At 37.9% G+C, this 15942-nt stretch overlaps 1 protein-coding gene across 1 annotated transcript in view; it reads left to right on the forward strand.

The window, feature by feature from the left end:
* Positions 1-5589: 5589 nt before the first annotated feature.
* The window catches only part of RNF141 (ring finger protein 141), a 31424-nt gene continuing 21071 nt past the window's right edge, over positions 5590-15942 (forward strand). Inside the window, exons 1-2 of the mRNA XM_017500296.2 lie at positions 5590-5710; positions 13082-13273. Coding sequence (XP_017355785.1) covers positions 13131-13273 — 143 coding nt within the window. The 5' untranslated portion in view covers positions 5590-5710; positions 13082-13130. The remainder of the gene's footprint in view (positions 5711-13081; positions 13274-15942) is intronic.

Raw genomic sequence — 15942 nt, forward strand, 5'->3', positions numbered from 1 at the left:
TGGGACTGAGACTAGAAATTATTCCTCCAGCCCTTCCAATGATTTTATAAGTACCTAATATCCTGTCTTAAACTATTTTTAAAATTTAAAATATTTGGAGGGGTTTCTGTAAAGGAACACTGACTGATATAAATGACACTGAGTGCACTTTACAATTTGACTTTGAATCCTCTTCTCAAACCTTATTAATTCCTGCAAGGATACTTCATGCTTTGGCTACACATGTTCATTTACCATCCTAGAATTTAATCTGTATGATGCCTTCTCATGCTGCAACTGCCTTCTATTTTAATTACCTTCCTTTTCTTCCTAACGTTATGAGTTATCAATTGTTGCAAAATGAATTATCTGAAAACTTCATGACTTTTACAGCATTTATTATCTAACATTGTTGTGGGTCAGGAAACTAGGCATGGGTAGCTGGGTCCCCTGCTTCAGGGTCACTCACAAAGCGGCAATTCAAGTGTTTGCCAGGGCTTAGTCATCTCAGGGCTTGACTAGAATTCACTTCCAATTTCACTTGCATGGCTGTTGACAGGATTTAGTTCCTTGTTTGCAGTTGGCCAAAGGCTACCCTCAGTTCTTTCCCAGTAGATCTCTCCTTTGGGACAGCTCACAAAATAGCAGTTTGCTTCATCAGAACAACAAGCAAGAAGAGCCAGAAAGGAAGTGTGCTAGCAAGATGAAAGTCATAATCTTTTAGATCTAATCTTGGAAGTGACATCCAATTATTTTTGCCATATTTTATTCATTAGAAGGAAGTCACTATGTCCAGCTATGCTTAAGGGGAGTGGATTATACAAGGGCATGAATACCAAGATGTGGAGATCATTGGGAGCCATTTTAGAAAGCTGCCTCCTACCACATTAATGAATCTTTCTCATTCCTTCTTTTTAAAATTTGTTTATTTATCTGTGTTATTATATGCCACATTGTATTATGTTAATTGTGTACATATATTTTCTTGCATTCCTAGCATTTGCATAGTATATGTAAATCTAGCACATTTACTAAGTAGGCTCTCAGTAAATGTTGCTGAATGAATACATGTATACATTCATCTATTGAGATTTCATGAGTTGCAAGTTATACCTTTATCCAGTTATCTGCATTAAGTGCTAAGGTCATTCAGTACAGAGCTAACTGTTTTTGTCCACTTAAATTTTGTTCTTTATGAAGACTTTATTTTGGTGTAGAATGCAATTGTGAACAAGACAGAAGAATGCATAAAGGCTTGAACTTTACTGAGTTGGCCATTGACTCACTTCTGTGAGTCAAACTGATATTTATCTTAATAGGGAACCTAAACTGCAGTGTGTTTTGAACTGTGATTAATTAAAAACAAATTGAGCTCCCTCCGCAATAACAAAGCTAAGAAGTATTGGCAAAAATTTGATTCCTTGGTCTCTATATTTCTATTTCAGTCTTTGAAGCCTAGGATGCTTTCTTGGCAATCTGAAATTCTGCACTAAATGCTATAATTTTCTGAAAATAAGAATCCTTTTTGATAACTTCCAGACTTATTTTACAACTCCACTGTTATTTTGTTTGAATTTTGCTTTTAGTGAAGTTGAAAATATTTTTGTGATATAAAAAAAGACAAAATTGACAGGGCATGGTGGCTGATGCCTATAATCCCAGCACTTTGGGAGGCCGAAGTGGGTGGATCACAAGGTCAGGAGTTCAAGACCAGCCTGGTCCAGATGGCAAAACCCTGTCTCTACTAAAAATACAAAAAAATTAGCCATGCGTGGTGGTGGGCACCTATAATCCCAGCTACTTGGGAGTCTGAGGTAGAGAATTGCTTGAACCCGGAGGTGGAGGTTCCCGTGAGCCAAGGTTGCACCACTGCACTCCAGCCTGGGCAACGGAGCAAGACTCCATCTCAAACAAACAAACAAAAAAGACAAAATCAATTAAAAATAAAATCTTCATGAATACCAAAAGACCTAATTCAGTACTCAACAGAGCACATTCTTTTACCTATGAAGATCACCATTTCAGCAAAGTCAACATCATAAATGATAATAGTAATAACAATGACTTTGATGTTATAAAACTGAATAAAGCTGTAGTATCATAATCAAATATCTTAAAATCATGTTTTCTGCATCAGAAGATTAATAAAAGAATGTATTAAAGACATACTATCAAGTTAAAGAATGTAACAGGAATTTCTGTGTAGGATAAATATGGGGAGAGGATGTTTAAATCTGAAGATCCTGCATGGAAAATATGTCTGGGTGGTAAATCCGGAAAGGAGGGTGGGATGAGGCATATACCATTAGTAGGCATCAGAGATGATGTCAATTCACGCTTGGTATTGACTGGTATCTGGGCAGAGTCAAGAGGCAAACCTGATCCTGATTTGGACAGAAACAAGGCATTGCCTGCAAGGAATCTTGCCCCAAGCCTGAAACCCCAAGGCAGGTAAATCAAAGCACTAATATACTCAATCAAAACGATGTAATAATCATCCAGTGGTCAGTGGGAAAGCTGGGTGGTCTGCATCTGCAAGAAGGAAAAATTTCATGTGATGACAATCAGAGCTGGGGAACACTTCAGACTATAATATAAGCAAGAGAATATTCCCATCCCTGCTCCCAATTCTTTATGTGCCCTTTCCAATTCCCCCCTCATAGGAAGAGGAGTTGCTAAGCCTATTAATAAAGAGCAGGACTTTTACTGGTAGGCACACACATTTTACTGATAGGTGAGGTTATCCTTAAACTTCAAGGTAGCTAAGCTACCTTAAAGCTCAGCACCCATTCATGGCACTCACTTGACTGCTTCGTCTCTCAGCCTCAGGCAGGACCTGCGCCCTAAAGGCAGGTTAGCCATTTTCTATCATTACTTCTATTCTACATATGGAATTAGATAGCTGGACTCATAGCCTCTGTTGCATTTTTCTCTTTATGGATCCTACTTAGGTCTCCAGGCTTAGCCATATGTTTAAAAGAGTTTTCTCAGAGAACTCTGCACTGAGGGTTATTAGCTGAAATTAATGAAGTATGGATGGGGGCAAAGATAATTATTTTTGTTGTAATATCCAAACTTCCTTTATTCTCCTTTCCCAGAATGATGGCTTGGGATGCACCAGTGTAACCTTTTCTCTGAATTGATTAAAGCAGAATTCTCTTGGGTAAATACGTAGTAGAATGGTTAGATCATGTGGTAAGTGTATATTTAGCTTTTTAAGAAATAGCCAAACTCTTTTCCAAAATTTTTGTATTATTTTACATTTCCAACATGCTGTATAGAAGAATCTCAGTTGTTTCACATCCTTGTCAACACTTGATAGGATCTGTCTTTCAAATTTTACCCATTCTAGTAGCTACAGTGCACAGTGAAATCTTATTTTCTAATCTGCATTTCCCTAATGATTAATTATGTTAATTCATGTGCTTATTTTGTCATCTATAAATCTTTGGTGAAATGTCTGTTCAAATCTTTTGCCCATTTAAAAAAGTTGTGTTGTCTTCTTATCAGGTTGTAAGTGTTATTTATGTATTCTAGTTAGAAGTCCTTTATCAAATACGTGTTTTGCAAATACTTTCTCCAAGTCTGTGGCTTACCTTTTCATTTTCTTAACAGAGTCTCTTAAAAAGCAGAGGTATTTAATTTTGATGAAGTACAATTCATCAATTTTTTTTCATTTACAGTTTGTGCTTTTTGTGCCATGTTTAACAAGTCTTTGCAAAATCCAAGGTCACTAAGATGTCTTCTAGAAGTTTTGTGATTTTAGCTTTTACATTTAGATGTATGATCCATTTTTAGTTAGTTTATATATATAGTATTGATGGCTGGCAACCTCTCTAGAGCAGCTGCTGTGAAGATGCAGGCTGCAGTGAGGGAGGCCCAGCCAGGGCTGCACACTCCACAGAACCACGGGAGCCGAAACAGGCAGGGTCCCCATCCCCTTCCAAGTTGGTGGGATGGGAGCCCCGCCCGCCTGGGCACAGCTGCAGCTGTCCAACCACAGCTGTGGACCTAGGCATCTTTGTGCTCCCAGGGGCCTAGGAAACCCCTTGCCCCCACAAGTCCGAAAGTGCTTGCTACTTCTGCCTAACCTCTCCCTGCTCTGGAGCCCGCTCTGGGGCACAACATAGTTGTGGCCAAGTCCAGACACTGTCACAGTCCAGCCACGTGTGGACTTTTAATTCTTATTAATTCTAGTAGCTTTTTAATAGTATTCCACAATTTTCTTACACAAATAAATGCAGTGCAATAACTTCCTTTCTGACTTGGATGCCTTTTATTTATTTGTCTTGTTTTATTTCATCGACCAGAACCTCCAACAAAATGTTTAATTGAAGGCCATTTTTTACAGAGCAATATTTCTAACTTCCAGAGCTGGATTAGGCTGAATTATGGAATCTTGTTGAATTTAATTTGATATCTCTTGGAATTTACTAAATCATTATTTATACTTCATTTTTAAGCTTTTCACTTTTCCAGTGTTCAAATATTGAAGGATTACCATGCTGGCTGTCAAGGGAAATAATGGTGCACAAACAGTCATTGGCCTATACCTAATGAAGTCTTACCATACTACTGAGGCAGTTTAAAACAGGAATTAAAAGCACAAGCTCAGGGTTCTGTCGGCTTGGGTTTGAATCTGGCTCTGCTTCTTAATGGCTGTCTGACCTTAGAAAAGTTAATCGGCTCTTCTAAGCCTGTGTCTTCATTTGTAAAGTGAAGGTATTAATAATATCTACTTGCAGGATTCCTGTGAGGATTAAACGAATTAATATCTTTAAAGTTCTGAAAACAGGATTTGACATATTGTAAATGGTCAACGAATATTATTATTAGAGGGAAAAATTAGTTCTTCACAGGGTAAATCTACAAGCGAAGGAGTGGTGCCCAAACATTAAGGAGCATAAGAAGCAGTTCAACTGCTAAGCATAGAGGCAGTAGTGTCAGCCGCACCTGGGTTAAAATCCTTGCTCTGCTGTTTATTGTCTAGGCAACTTTGAGAGAACGACTTAAGCACAGTGCCTGTAAAAATGCCTAGTGCAGTATTTGGCACACAACGGATGCTTAACAGACAGCAATTATTGATTCAGACGTCCTGAAGAGCAATAATATGACTGACATGTATTCATCATATAATATCTATCATTTATCAAAGCTTAGCATTTTGAACCGTGTAATTACTTTTCATACATTCTCTCATGCTTAACAACTTGGCTAGGTGAACGCAATCGGCCCCATTTCCTTATAATGGAACTAGATGATCTTTGTGTATCTATGATCAGTGGGGAGGCTAGAGGTCTGGGAAGTGATATCTTGGACCCCAACTTTTGACCAAACCAGGGCTCTCAGTGCGACCTTGGTCGCCAGCGGGGCGCTGGACTTTCCGTTCGGGAGATGGCACCAGAAGAGATGGGAGTCGGCTAGGCCGTTTCCAGGGCCGCTTCATGAAGCCCCTGTTCCGGGAGCTGGCGAAGCAAGACTCTCCTTCGCAGCCACCTCTCCTCTCAGATGGCCATCTGGGCTCAAAAGTCTACTGGACCTGCGGAGCGGGTCCCGAGCGGCGCTGGCGCGGAAAGTTGGGCGCCGTCTCCAGGCAACGCGCCGGGGGCGGGGCTTTGCGTCACTGAGGCGCGACCGGGTCACGGGCGTAGTCGCCGACACCCGCCGGGCTGAGCTGTGGGCCGAGGCGGCGCTGTCGCTGCCGCGGGGTACGCGATGCCTTGAACCTGGGGTGAGCTCCGCGGCGCTGTGCTTTAGCTGTTTCCCCTGCTAGCTGCTCCAGGACTCTGGGAATGGGAAGAGAAAGGCTGGGCCTCCGCTACCGAGCCGGGCTTCGGCAGGGAGATAGGCCCCGCCCCGGCGCCCTCCCCAGGCCTCGGCTTGGGGCGTGGGGCCGGCTGAGGAGGCCCTTCTGTGTACGCCAGTCTCCTGCCTGGCGGGTCCCAGTTGCCCGGTGTGGCGGTGGCTTATCCCGCCTGGCGGTGGTTCTGAGGGACCCGGAGAGAGTTTTCCCTCTTCTGTCCCTGAGTGGTTGTTTGAATATTGCCGCCGGCGCAGTCTTTCGGCTGGCGGACTTAGCTGTTGGTTAAATGTCCAGGTGCGCTTGAGGAGGGGCTGAGGCGGCGTAGCAAAAGCAAGCGCGAGGGTAGCCCGCGATCTCGGTCCCCGCCGGGCCAGACACTCCAAATAAGAAACTTTTGCCTGGGGCGATACCTCAGAAATAGCCACGTCGATCTACTTAGTCCCACATTTCTTAATTGGCTTAGGCGCTACCCTTCCCAAAAGTCTGTCTTCGTCAAACTAGCTGCTACCTTGAGACCCCGCTGAGGGGGGGGGGAAGGTTTTCTTGCTAAGAATAAGAAGGTAGTGATTACACAGCAGGAGCAGGCGGCTTCTGTGTTAGCTTTTGAAATTATTCCTTCAGTTATTTGTCTCGTGTTCCAAAATGTGGATTTACAATTGTTATTGAAATCAATCCCTGTCCTCCTTATTAAAGGTAGTGTACCCCTTCTGTGTTCTGACAGGGTCGTATTTAGCGGTGCCAGATAATTCAGTTGTTGCCTCTGGCATATATAAAGCTACTGGAACACTTTCAGTTGTTTACAGTTCTCACACCTTCAGAATGAAGTTACTCGTTTTCACTCCCTTCCGCCCATTCTTCTTGCTACAAAATGACCTGTCCATTCAGAATTTCGTCTGGGGTTATGAGCTGCCACCGGCCAAGGATCCTGTGTTAGTTACTTCTACGTCGAAGTCACCCATCTGAGAAGTGATGCTTTCTGAATTCAGAGCTCAGAAGTAGTATGGATTTTTCTCCTTTTCTTTCACATGGCCTGGCTTCAGTTTCTAAAACCTTTTCTCAGTAATATCACTGTATGTTTCAAAAATTAATATTTGTCATTTGGTGTAAGTGAACTTTATATTTGATGTGTGTAGCCTGATCCTTCTTGGTTCACGTCTAAATAAAAACACACTTCCCCTTTCCTTCCCAAAAAGGCAAGGAAGCTCCAGAGAGAATTCTTACAAGTCTAGTGTGTTTTTTTCCAATATGAAATGTGTTTAGTAAACACATTGGTACTGTTAGAAATCTGTATTCTTAATCTCCTAGTACAGTACTTTATCCTTTTGTAGTTTTTCTCGCGAGCGCTCTCTCTCTGTTTCTGTCTTCTTCTGGTCAAGATCTTTGATCCTGGAACAGGCATTCCAGACTCTGTAGTGACTCTGGCCTAATTATTTCACTATGTATTTATGTTAACTTAAAAAAAAAAGTTGATGTCTGTTTACAGATCTACAGGTTGAGTAAACAATGAGTAATAAATAGTATCCTTAGGGACTCAGTCAGTAGTACTTGGTATTTATTGCTGATAAAGTTGACTTGACAGTGAAAATAGTCTATTTCAATTAAATCTTTGTAAATGAGGTTGATACAAAATTTGGAGAACCGGTTTCACAGAAGTTTTTAAAATACTACAGTACAGTACTTGTCATTTAGTCATTGTGTTGCATTTTCAGCTTTTTCCATTTTACTTTATTTTATGAATGAATTATGGTTTAAATTTTTAGGGAGTTTTCGAGCAGTTTTTTCATTTTTGCTTTGCCAGTTACCAATGATGTAATTTTTATATTTTTATAAGGAATGTTTAAACTACCACAGTTCATTTGTTAGAAAAATAAGTGATTCACTGTATGTACCACCCACTAGAGAATGTGGCATTTTTGGAATCCCTGATCTTGTGCATTACAAAATAACAGTTCTTTATTTAGAAAATCCTTCAAATGCTTTTTGAAAGCATGTTTTTATCTTGCAGAAAATGACCGTGTTATAGGTGGCACAATAATATGAGAGCTGCTAGTTATTTGAGAAATCTTTTTTTTTTTTTAATTAGAGAAATCTTAGAAATTGTCTTTAGTTGAATTCTATGCCAGTGGTTTGCAAATTATGTTGCATGCCCTAAGGGGAGGTATCCTGTTAAAATCAGATGGTGAATGTTTCCCAGTTTACCTAAGCATTAATTTAATGATAAATTTTCAGTTTTACATTTTCTTTCATATATGTCTTTAACCTCTGCTTCTCTCCAAGCCAGTACTAATAGATGACTGACCAGATCAACAAAAGTCAAAAGAATACTAAGTGAATAATAAAAAAAAAAAAACAAAAACTGCCAGTGATATTTACTGCATTTATTCAGTAAACATCTATTGAGTGCTTGTGTATCTGCCAGAAGAGAGACCATGGCTGCTCTCCTCAGGAAGCTCATGGAGGGAAATGGCCCAGTGACTTAATGGCTGTTGTACTATGACAGAAATATGTGCAGGCACCAAAGAGGGACACTAAAAAGCTGTGGTGGTGACTGATTAGAGGATGGCCTCAACAGATTGTTTTTGTGAACATGCACTCTGTGTTGTGTTTTTATATTGTATGTAGATCACAGAGTCATACCTTTTACTTACTTTAACACCTATATAGTGATAGATGTTAATATTTATCAATATTTTATGGTTTTCAAAATAAACTAAATTTCAGGTCTTCTTTCCTGAACCAAGTTGAGAACCACTTTTGCAGACTCTCAGGTAGTCTTTAGATAGTGTTGCATTTTAATCCAGGAGTTAGTGATAAAGTTTCCCAAATACCACCTACAGTTACAAGATAACAAGTTAATATACTGTTAATTTATATTTATATCTAGATAGTGTTGCGTTTTAATCCAATGAGTTAGTAATGAAGTTTCCCAGATACCAAGTACAGTTACAAGATAACAAGTTAATATGCTGCCTCAAATTATAAACCTTACTCAAAGTTAGGGCACCTGATGAAAACAATGCTGAAACAAAGGGGATCATTTTCTATTAATAACTCAATAATAAGCAACTAACGTTTCTTTTCAAATATGGTTTTGGTGGGTATGTAGGGTAGCAAAATATGCTACTTTGGCATAAGAATTATTTTGAGTTAAAGGCACATTGAAAAGCAGCAGATGTAAGAAGGGTACTCTGACCCTCCTTTTTTTTTATTTCCTGAAGGCTGGTGATAAAACAACCATGTGAAAGCTGTCCTCCCTATGCCAGGAGGAAGATATTATCATTACCAGAGATGAGCAATCAAAGCTGAAAGAAATCTGTTCAAATAAGCCTTCTTAAAGTAACCCTTATCCTCCTAGCCACTTTTCTATGATTAACTGCCCCAGCCCAAACCTTTATGTCTTTCGATGTTTTCACAGTTTACTTCTCCCTTGTCCAATCTACTATGTAAGATTTTGGCCTTAATTACCTTTTTTAGTCTTTCTTTTTCTTGAAGGCTCCCATGTATGTATAGAAATTACTAAATAAAATTTGTATGTTTTTCTCCTGTTTACCTATCTTAGGTTAGTTTAATTCTTAGGCCCAGCTGGAGACCCTAAGAAAGTAGAGGGGGAGAAATTCTATCTCCCCTATACCACATTGGTTAGATTATCATAGGTATGTATATTAAATATTGAGACTATATATTTCAAAAGTTCAGTTTTTTCTTTGCTAAGTCATGTAGATATTATTTAAAGTTTCAGTCTGGTTGATTAGAATCTTAATTACATTTTGATTGGATTGGTTCAGGAATGTTAGAGGAAGGTTAAGTTTCATTTTGGGAATAAAATGCTAGGTCACCTACTCCACTTCCCACCCAGGTAAAAATTTCTATAGCATTTATTAGATGAACTTCCATTCTTTAAACACTTCTATACTTCTAATGAGAGGGAGCTCACATGTAACAGCCATTTCCACTTCTGGATGGTAGGACATGCTTTTATATTGAACTGAAGTCTGCCTTTCTAATTTATACTTACTTGCCATCCTGTGCTCTGTAAATGAATCTTGTTTTTCCACATGACAGCTCCTCAAATATTTAAACTTACCATGTTGCTTCATTGTTGCCAAACTATGACTATCTAGAATAAACCTCTTTTTTTCCCTAGGCCCATGAATATGTTTTAATTTATTAGTATCCTTTAATGCCAACTGCTTAGAGCTGAATACAGATTTTTTTCAGTGAGGCTTAACCATTGCAGAGCATAGTGGACTAGTAGGATGCTTGCTCGAGACATCTGCTTCTAGCAAGAGTTCAGGACTATTTTAGCCTACTTGTTGTCACTGTTACACGGTTGACTTATTTTGATTAAAAACCACAGACCTGCCCAGGTGCGGTGGCTTATGCCTGTAATCCCAATACTTTGGGAGGCGCAGGTGGGAGGATTGCTTGAGCCCAGGAGTTTGTGACCAGCCTGGGCAACATAGGGAGAGCCCATCTCTTTAAAAAACAAAAAAAACAAAACCCCAGACCTTTCATAACTTAACTGCTTTTGAGCATATCTTACATATGTGTTTCATCTTACATATGTGTTTTTTCTTACATGTGAGTTAACATCTTGTGTTTTTGTGCAGTTGGCTCTTCAGGATTTAACTTTTAGTCATATTAAATATAATTCATTTAAGCACATTAGTGTCTGTTTTGGTCTTGATTCTGTTAGTCACTAGATATTCATTTATTCCAGTTTTAGTCATCCACAGATTAGGCAGGCATACAGTCTTCAGGTCATCAAGAAAAATGTGAAACAGCCCAACTCTTGGTGCCAGTTTCCCTATCCCTTTGCCTCTCTGCTTTAGTCATTGTGGCCTTTTAAAAAATTACCTCAAAGTGACCGTGCTGCTTCTTATCTCGGGCACTTTTTCTAACCTCTGCCTAGAGTGTCCTCCTTTTGCCATGTCCCTACCTCTTTTTTATCCCTAACTCTGACCCTTCTGACCTCAAGTAAAATGTTGTTTGCCCAGGGACTTCTTCCCTGACATAAAACTAGGTCAAGTCCGCCTTTTATAGGCTTTCATAGCACCTGTACTTGTTCACCTATCACTTCTCATTATGTAATTTTATATTTATTTGTGTGGTTACTGTCTCTTCTTTACTATATTGGATGTTTCACGGCAGCAAAAACCATGTTTCTTTTGTTCACTGTTGTATCTACAGAACGTTTAAGTGCCAGGCATATGCTACTTGTTGCATTTAATTTTTTAAAAACTCCTGTAACACAGTGGCTCCCTAATACCAGTCTGCAATCCTTGGCTCCTGATGATGTTTTTACAAGTTGGGATTAGGTCAAGAAAAATAAGGACAATGTGTAGTTTACCTGCTGTATATGTGGTATACCTCATTGTGAAGTTACTACCCTTTTTGGGAAAGACTTTTTTTCTAATAATCTTACTTTTCAGGTTTTTTTAAAGTTTTTTTAAGATTTTTTATTAATTTTGGGGGAATTTTTATTTTTGGAAACTGTCCTTACTTAGAATTTAAAGAAGTATGCAACACCATGGTGTTGTGAGATTTTACTAGTCTTTGAAATTCAGAAATCACTGATGTTGCCTGTCCTCGTCTGAGCTAAGATCTTTATTTCTTTTTGGATACAATTGCTGTAAATCCACTTGGCTATATTTATATATAATTTGCCTTCAGGGATTTTTTTTTAAGTGGCCTGGATCTTCCTCAACAACTTCCTTTCATTTATCTCTATATTATATTTATTATTGCCAGGTAGGCTCAGATTCAAAACAGTAATTACTGCATTTTTCTTTAATTACAATTGTCCTTTTCCTATTTTAGGTAACTAAAGGAATAAACTTCAAATTAAACAGTACATTAAATTTTAATACCAAAAGCAAATTTTACTTAGTTTTGGTTATTAACTTTATAAAGTTATATATTTTTAAATTATAACTTTATTTTTGATTAAATGATAAAGCAATTTTCCTACCAAAACTTTTCCTATAAGAGTATTACTGTTTCACCTGCTTTATGTGATATGGGTGTTAATTTGGATGAAATAAGATGATAGTCTTTGATGGATAAATAAAATAGAATTTCTTGGGGGCAGCTGATTCTGGGGGCATTTAAAAAATTGATACGTATTAGATATATATTTTTGGGAGTACCTAAAAGCTAATGAGCAGGCCAGGCACAGTGGCTCACACCTATAATCCCAGACTATGGGAGGCTGAGGAGAGCAGATCACCTGAGGTTGGGGGCTCGAGACCAGCCTGACAAAGTTGGAGAAACCCTGTCTCTACTGAAAATACAAAATTAACTGTGCATGGTGGCGCATGTCTGTAATCTCAGCTACTCAGGAGGCTGAGGCAAGAGAATCGCTTGAACCTGGGAGGCGGAGGTTGCGGTGAGCCAATATGGCGCCGAGCCTAGATGGCGCCATTGCACTCCAGCCTGGGCAAAAAGAGCAAAACTCTTATCTCAAAAAAAAAAAAAAAAAANAAAAAAAAAAAAAAAAAGAATCAATGAACAAAAGAGCTGTCTTTTCCAAGCAGAAAATGTGAGGTGGTTAAGATATGATATTTTAATTTTATTAGATTTCTCTAAGTCTGTTTAATTTATATATTTTTAAAAATTAAAACTAAGGTATAAATCTATAAATAAAGGAATTCAACAAATTTTTTTAGCTGATAGAAGTATATTGTGAGCCAGTATGTCAATGTAGATAAGAATGTAAGTACTAGAATCTGAAAAACAAATTCCAAGTTCACTTTCACCACTTACAACTGTGTAACTTTAGATAAGTCACCTAGCTGTTTCCCCATCTGTGGAAAATAGGTAGGATTATAATATTGTCTGCCTCTTAGGATTGTTGTATGAAGTAGCTGACATAAAATATGGAAAACAGTGTGGAGTCTGACGTGGTAAGCAGTCAGGAAATGTTCTTTGGAAAATTATATAAGGTAGACAAGATTCCTCTTAAGTACAGTTACTTGAATGCCTCTGTGTGTGTGTGTTTGTGTGTGTGTGTGTGTGCGTGCGCACGCGCGCTTTAGCAGTTTTTGACTTGGTAAACTTACAAGAATTAGAGGTTCATCACCACCACCTCCCCCCCGGTGATATATAAGTGAATCCTGTTTTCTCATTTAGCTATGTGAATCTGAAAACCATAGTCATTTAAATTCTACCTTAGGCTCATGTAGGTCTACTCAGCTCTCACTTAAAGGTATTCCTAATTTTTCTTTATTTTTTTTGAAGAATGGGTACATTGCTGTTTTTGTATTATATGTAAAAGTAACTTTTCTGTATATTTGACAGAAACTATGTGAAGCAACACTTTCTGGATTTTGAAAGACATCATTTCATCATGGGACAGCAAATTTCGGATCAGACACAGCTGGTTATTAGCAAGTTACCAGAAAAAGTAGCAAAACATGTCACATTGGTTCGAGAAAGTGGCTCCTTAACTTATGAAGAATTTCTTGGGAGAGTAGCTGAGCTTAATGATGTGTAAGCCTTGCTCTTTTTGTATTTCATTTTTCCACCGATGTATGTATGCCCTATATGTCATCGCTATGTAAGACGTTAACCAGAAGTATTGATTGGTAAGACTTAAATGTTTTCAGTTAGCAATGAACAAATATTTATTGAGTACCTATTATAGCTATGTAGCTTTTTGAAATATTTATTATCTATTATGTCTGTGTAGCTTTTTGAAAATGTGTAATGGGGAAAGAAGAGATGGAAGGAACTTAAAATGGAACTTGGAACACAGCGCAGGCATATTGAAGCAATTCTAGGATACAGTAGTACAACCCAACATCTCAATTTTATACCAATAGACTCTTGTTTGAAAGCACTAAAGGGTTGCATAAAATGGAATATGCAGATTGGCCATTCTAGGAAAAGACTCCTAGGATAGTCAAAGGTAACACCGAGAAGATTTCTGTACATGAACCAATTGTGTGTGTGTGTGTGTGTGTGTGTGTGTGTGTGTGTGTGTGTATGTATATACACACACATATATATATACTGTTTTTTACTGCCAGAGGAATACATATGTAGTAGTACTAGCTCATTTTTGCCACTGAGAAATAACATATTTCTTAATTAATATATTCTAATTAGTTAACACCTTTAAATTTCTACTTAAGTCTTTGAATAGATTTTTTAAATGGAATATAAATTTCTCTGCCTTCTTAAAGAGCACACCTAATACCACTTAGTCTTTTATTAATTTATTGTTTATTATATCAATTTTGGTATTGATCCATATAGAAGCTATTAAAATATATAGGGCACTTTGTCCCTGAATGGCCCCAGACTGCTGTGCTTTTTAAATACAACTTTTTTGCTGTTTATTTTCTCCCTTGGTGACAGTTGGGCAGATGTCATGTCTTTCTTTTAAATCTGCCTCTGGCAACATCCACATCCACCTTTGTATATATCTTCTAACCCCTGGGAATATAATTAGAATTTATGGAGTCACCTCTTAAATGAGATCATAAAGGTCTCTCTTAAGTCTCTTCAACTTAGATAACATTCATTGAGCACATAGTATGTGCAAGGTACTCTGCTAAGGACTAGACCTTTTAATTGAGGGCTAAATTGATTGCCTAGATATTAATGGCAGGACCACCTCTCTGAATCTCAGATTTCCTGTTATCCCACATTACCTCCCCTTAAGAAGGCTGAATGAAATCATCTGGCAGTTCAGGATCACTTAATATATAAACTTACGATACTGTAGTCACTATTAATAGTTTAAGGTAAGATATATGAACACACTCCCTAGGCATGACCGTGGTATTAGGTGGTAACAGACATACTTGGCAATCTGGAACACATTAGATAAGCTTGACATACTGTCTTTATGTGAAGATACACTGTCTTTATTGTGAAGAATAAAGACTGTCTTAAATGTTATCTTAGAAGGTGGTTTAAGAAGACTGGATTTCATTCATTAAAAAACAAAACCTGTATATAGGGGGGTGTATGTGTGTAGAAAATGAACTAAACTATTCCCAGTGCTTGTCTCATGGTTGGGAGATAGTGGGAAAAGAAGGCAGATGGGAGATTTTACATTTTACTGTGTGTATTTATGTATTTTATGATAAAAATGTAGTCATTGGTTTTTAAAATTCTAGCATTTATTTTTTTTAATTATCCAAAGGGTAGTGTTTGAAGCATTACTTCTGGGACCATATTCTTAAGGAATTTTTAAAATAGGACTGTGAATTTAGTAATATCACAAAAGAGTGGAATGCTTTTTTGTGTTTTCAACTCTTATGAGCAGTCATCAATGACATTTACCATTCCTTTAGAGTCTTGGAATTTATATTCACAAACCCAGTCTATTGTATAAAATTTTGCCCTTTAGCCTAAAGGTACAGGTATTAGATAAAATGAACTCTATAAAACTATTCACAAACTAAGCTTACTGTGTGATACAGAGGTCTTCCTTTTATTTATTTAGCACAGGACACTTCTGACTGGATTTGTTTTTTAAAACCAATCCCTGTGGGTCAGAGTTGGGCATTTCAGACATGCAATGATCTTCAAGAACTGTAAAATTAAACCTATACACGACGAAGTGTGGCTTGGCAGCTTGAAAACAGAGCTGGAAACTGGCACAGCTGAATTATTTTCACAGAATACTTTGTTTCCTAAGGCTAGTTGCTTAACTTTTGATGGCCTCATTTTATTGAGCTGTAAGTCACTTAGTTGAGTGTGATATTCCCACTGGTGCCGAGAGAGAGTTGTTAGTAATGATAAAAGGGAACTACAATACTTAAACATGTCTTTGAACTGATTTAAATTAATGTTGATAGTATAATATTGCATTACCTTCTAAAAGTGATATATTTTTATGTTAAACTCCTGTAGCTCTCTAAATTGAAATTACTCTGCTAGGGGAGGACAGTAGAGCTATATATAAAGTGTCTCAAATCAGTTGTTTTATTTGATCCAGTCCCAAATTATCTGAACAAAAACTTTCAAGAGGTTTGTTAATATTGTTGCTTAAACAAGGACTCAACCAAGGGCAAGGTGTTTTTCATGCTTTATATACATTTTAAGTAATAGTCAAAATTTTGATAAATGACACCAACTAACTTTTTTTTTTTTTTTGAGACGGAGTCTCATGCTGTTGCTCAGGCTGGAGCACAATGGTGTGATCT

This window comes from Cebus imitator, unplaced genomic scaffold (genome assembly GCF_001604975.1).
Source record: "Cebus imitator isolate Cc_AM_T3 unplaced genomic scaffold, Cebus_imitator-1.0 Scaffold265, whole genome shotgun sequence".
In the NCBI taxonomy this organism is placed as follows: Eukaryota; Metazoa; Chordata; class Mammalia; order Primates; family Cebidae; genus Cebus; species Cebus imitator.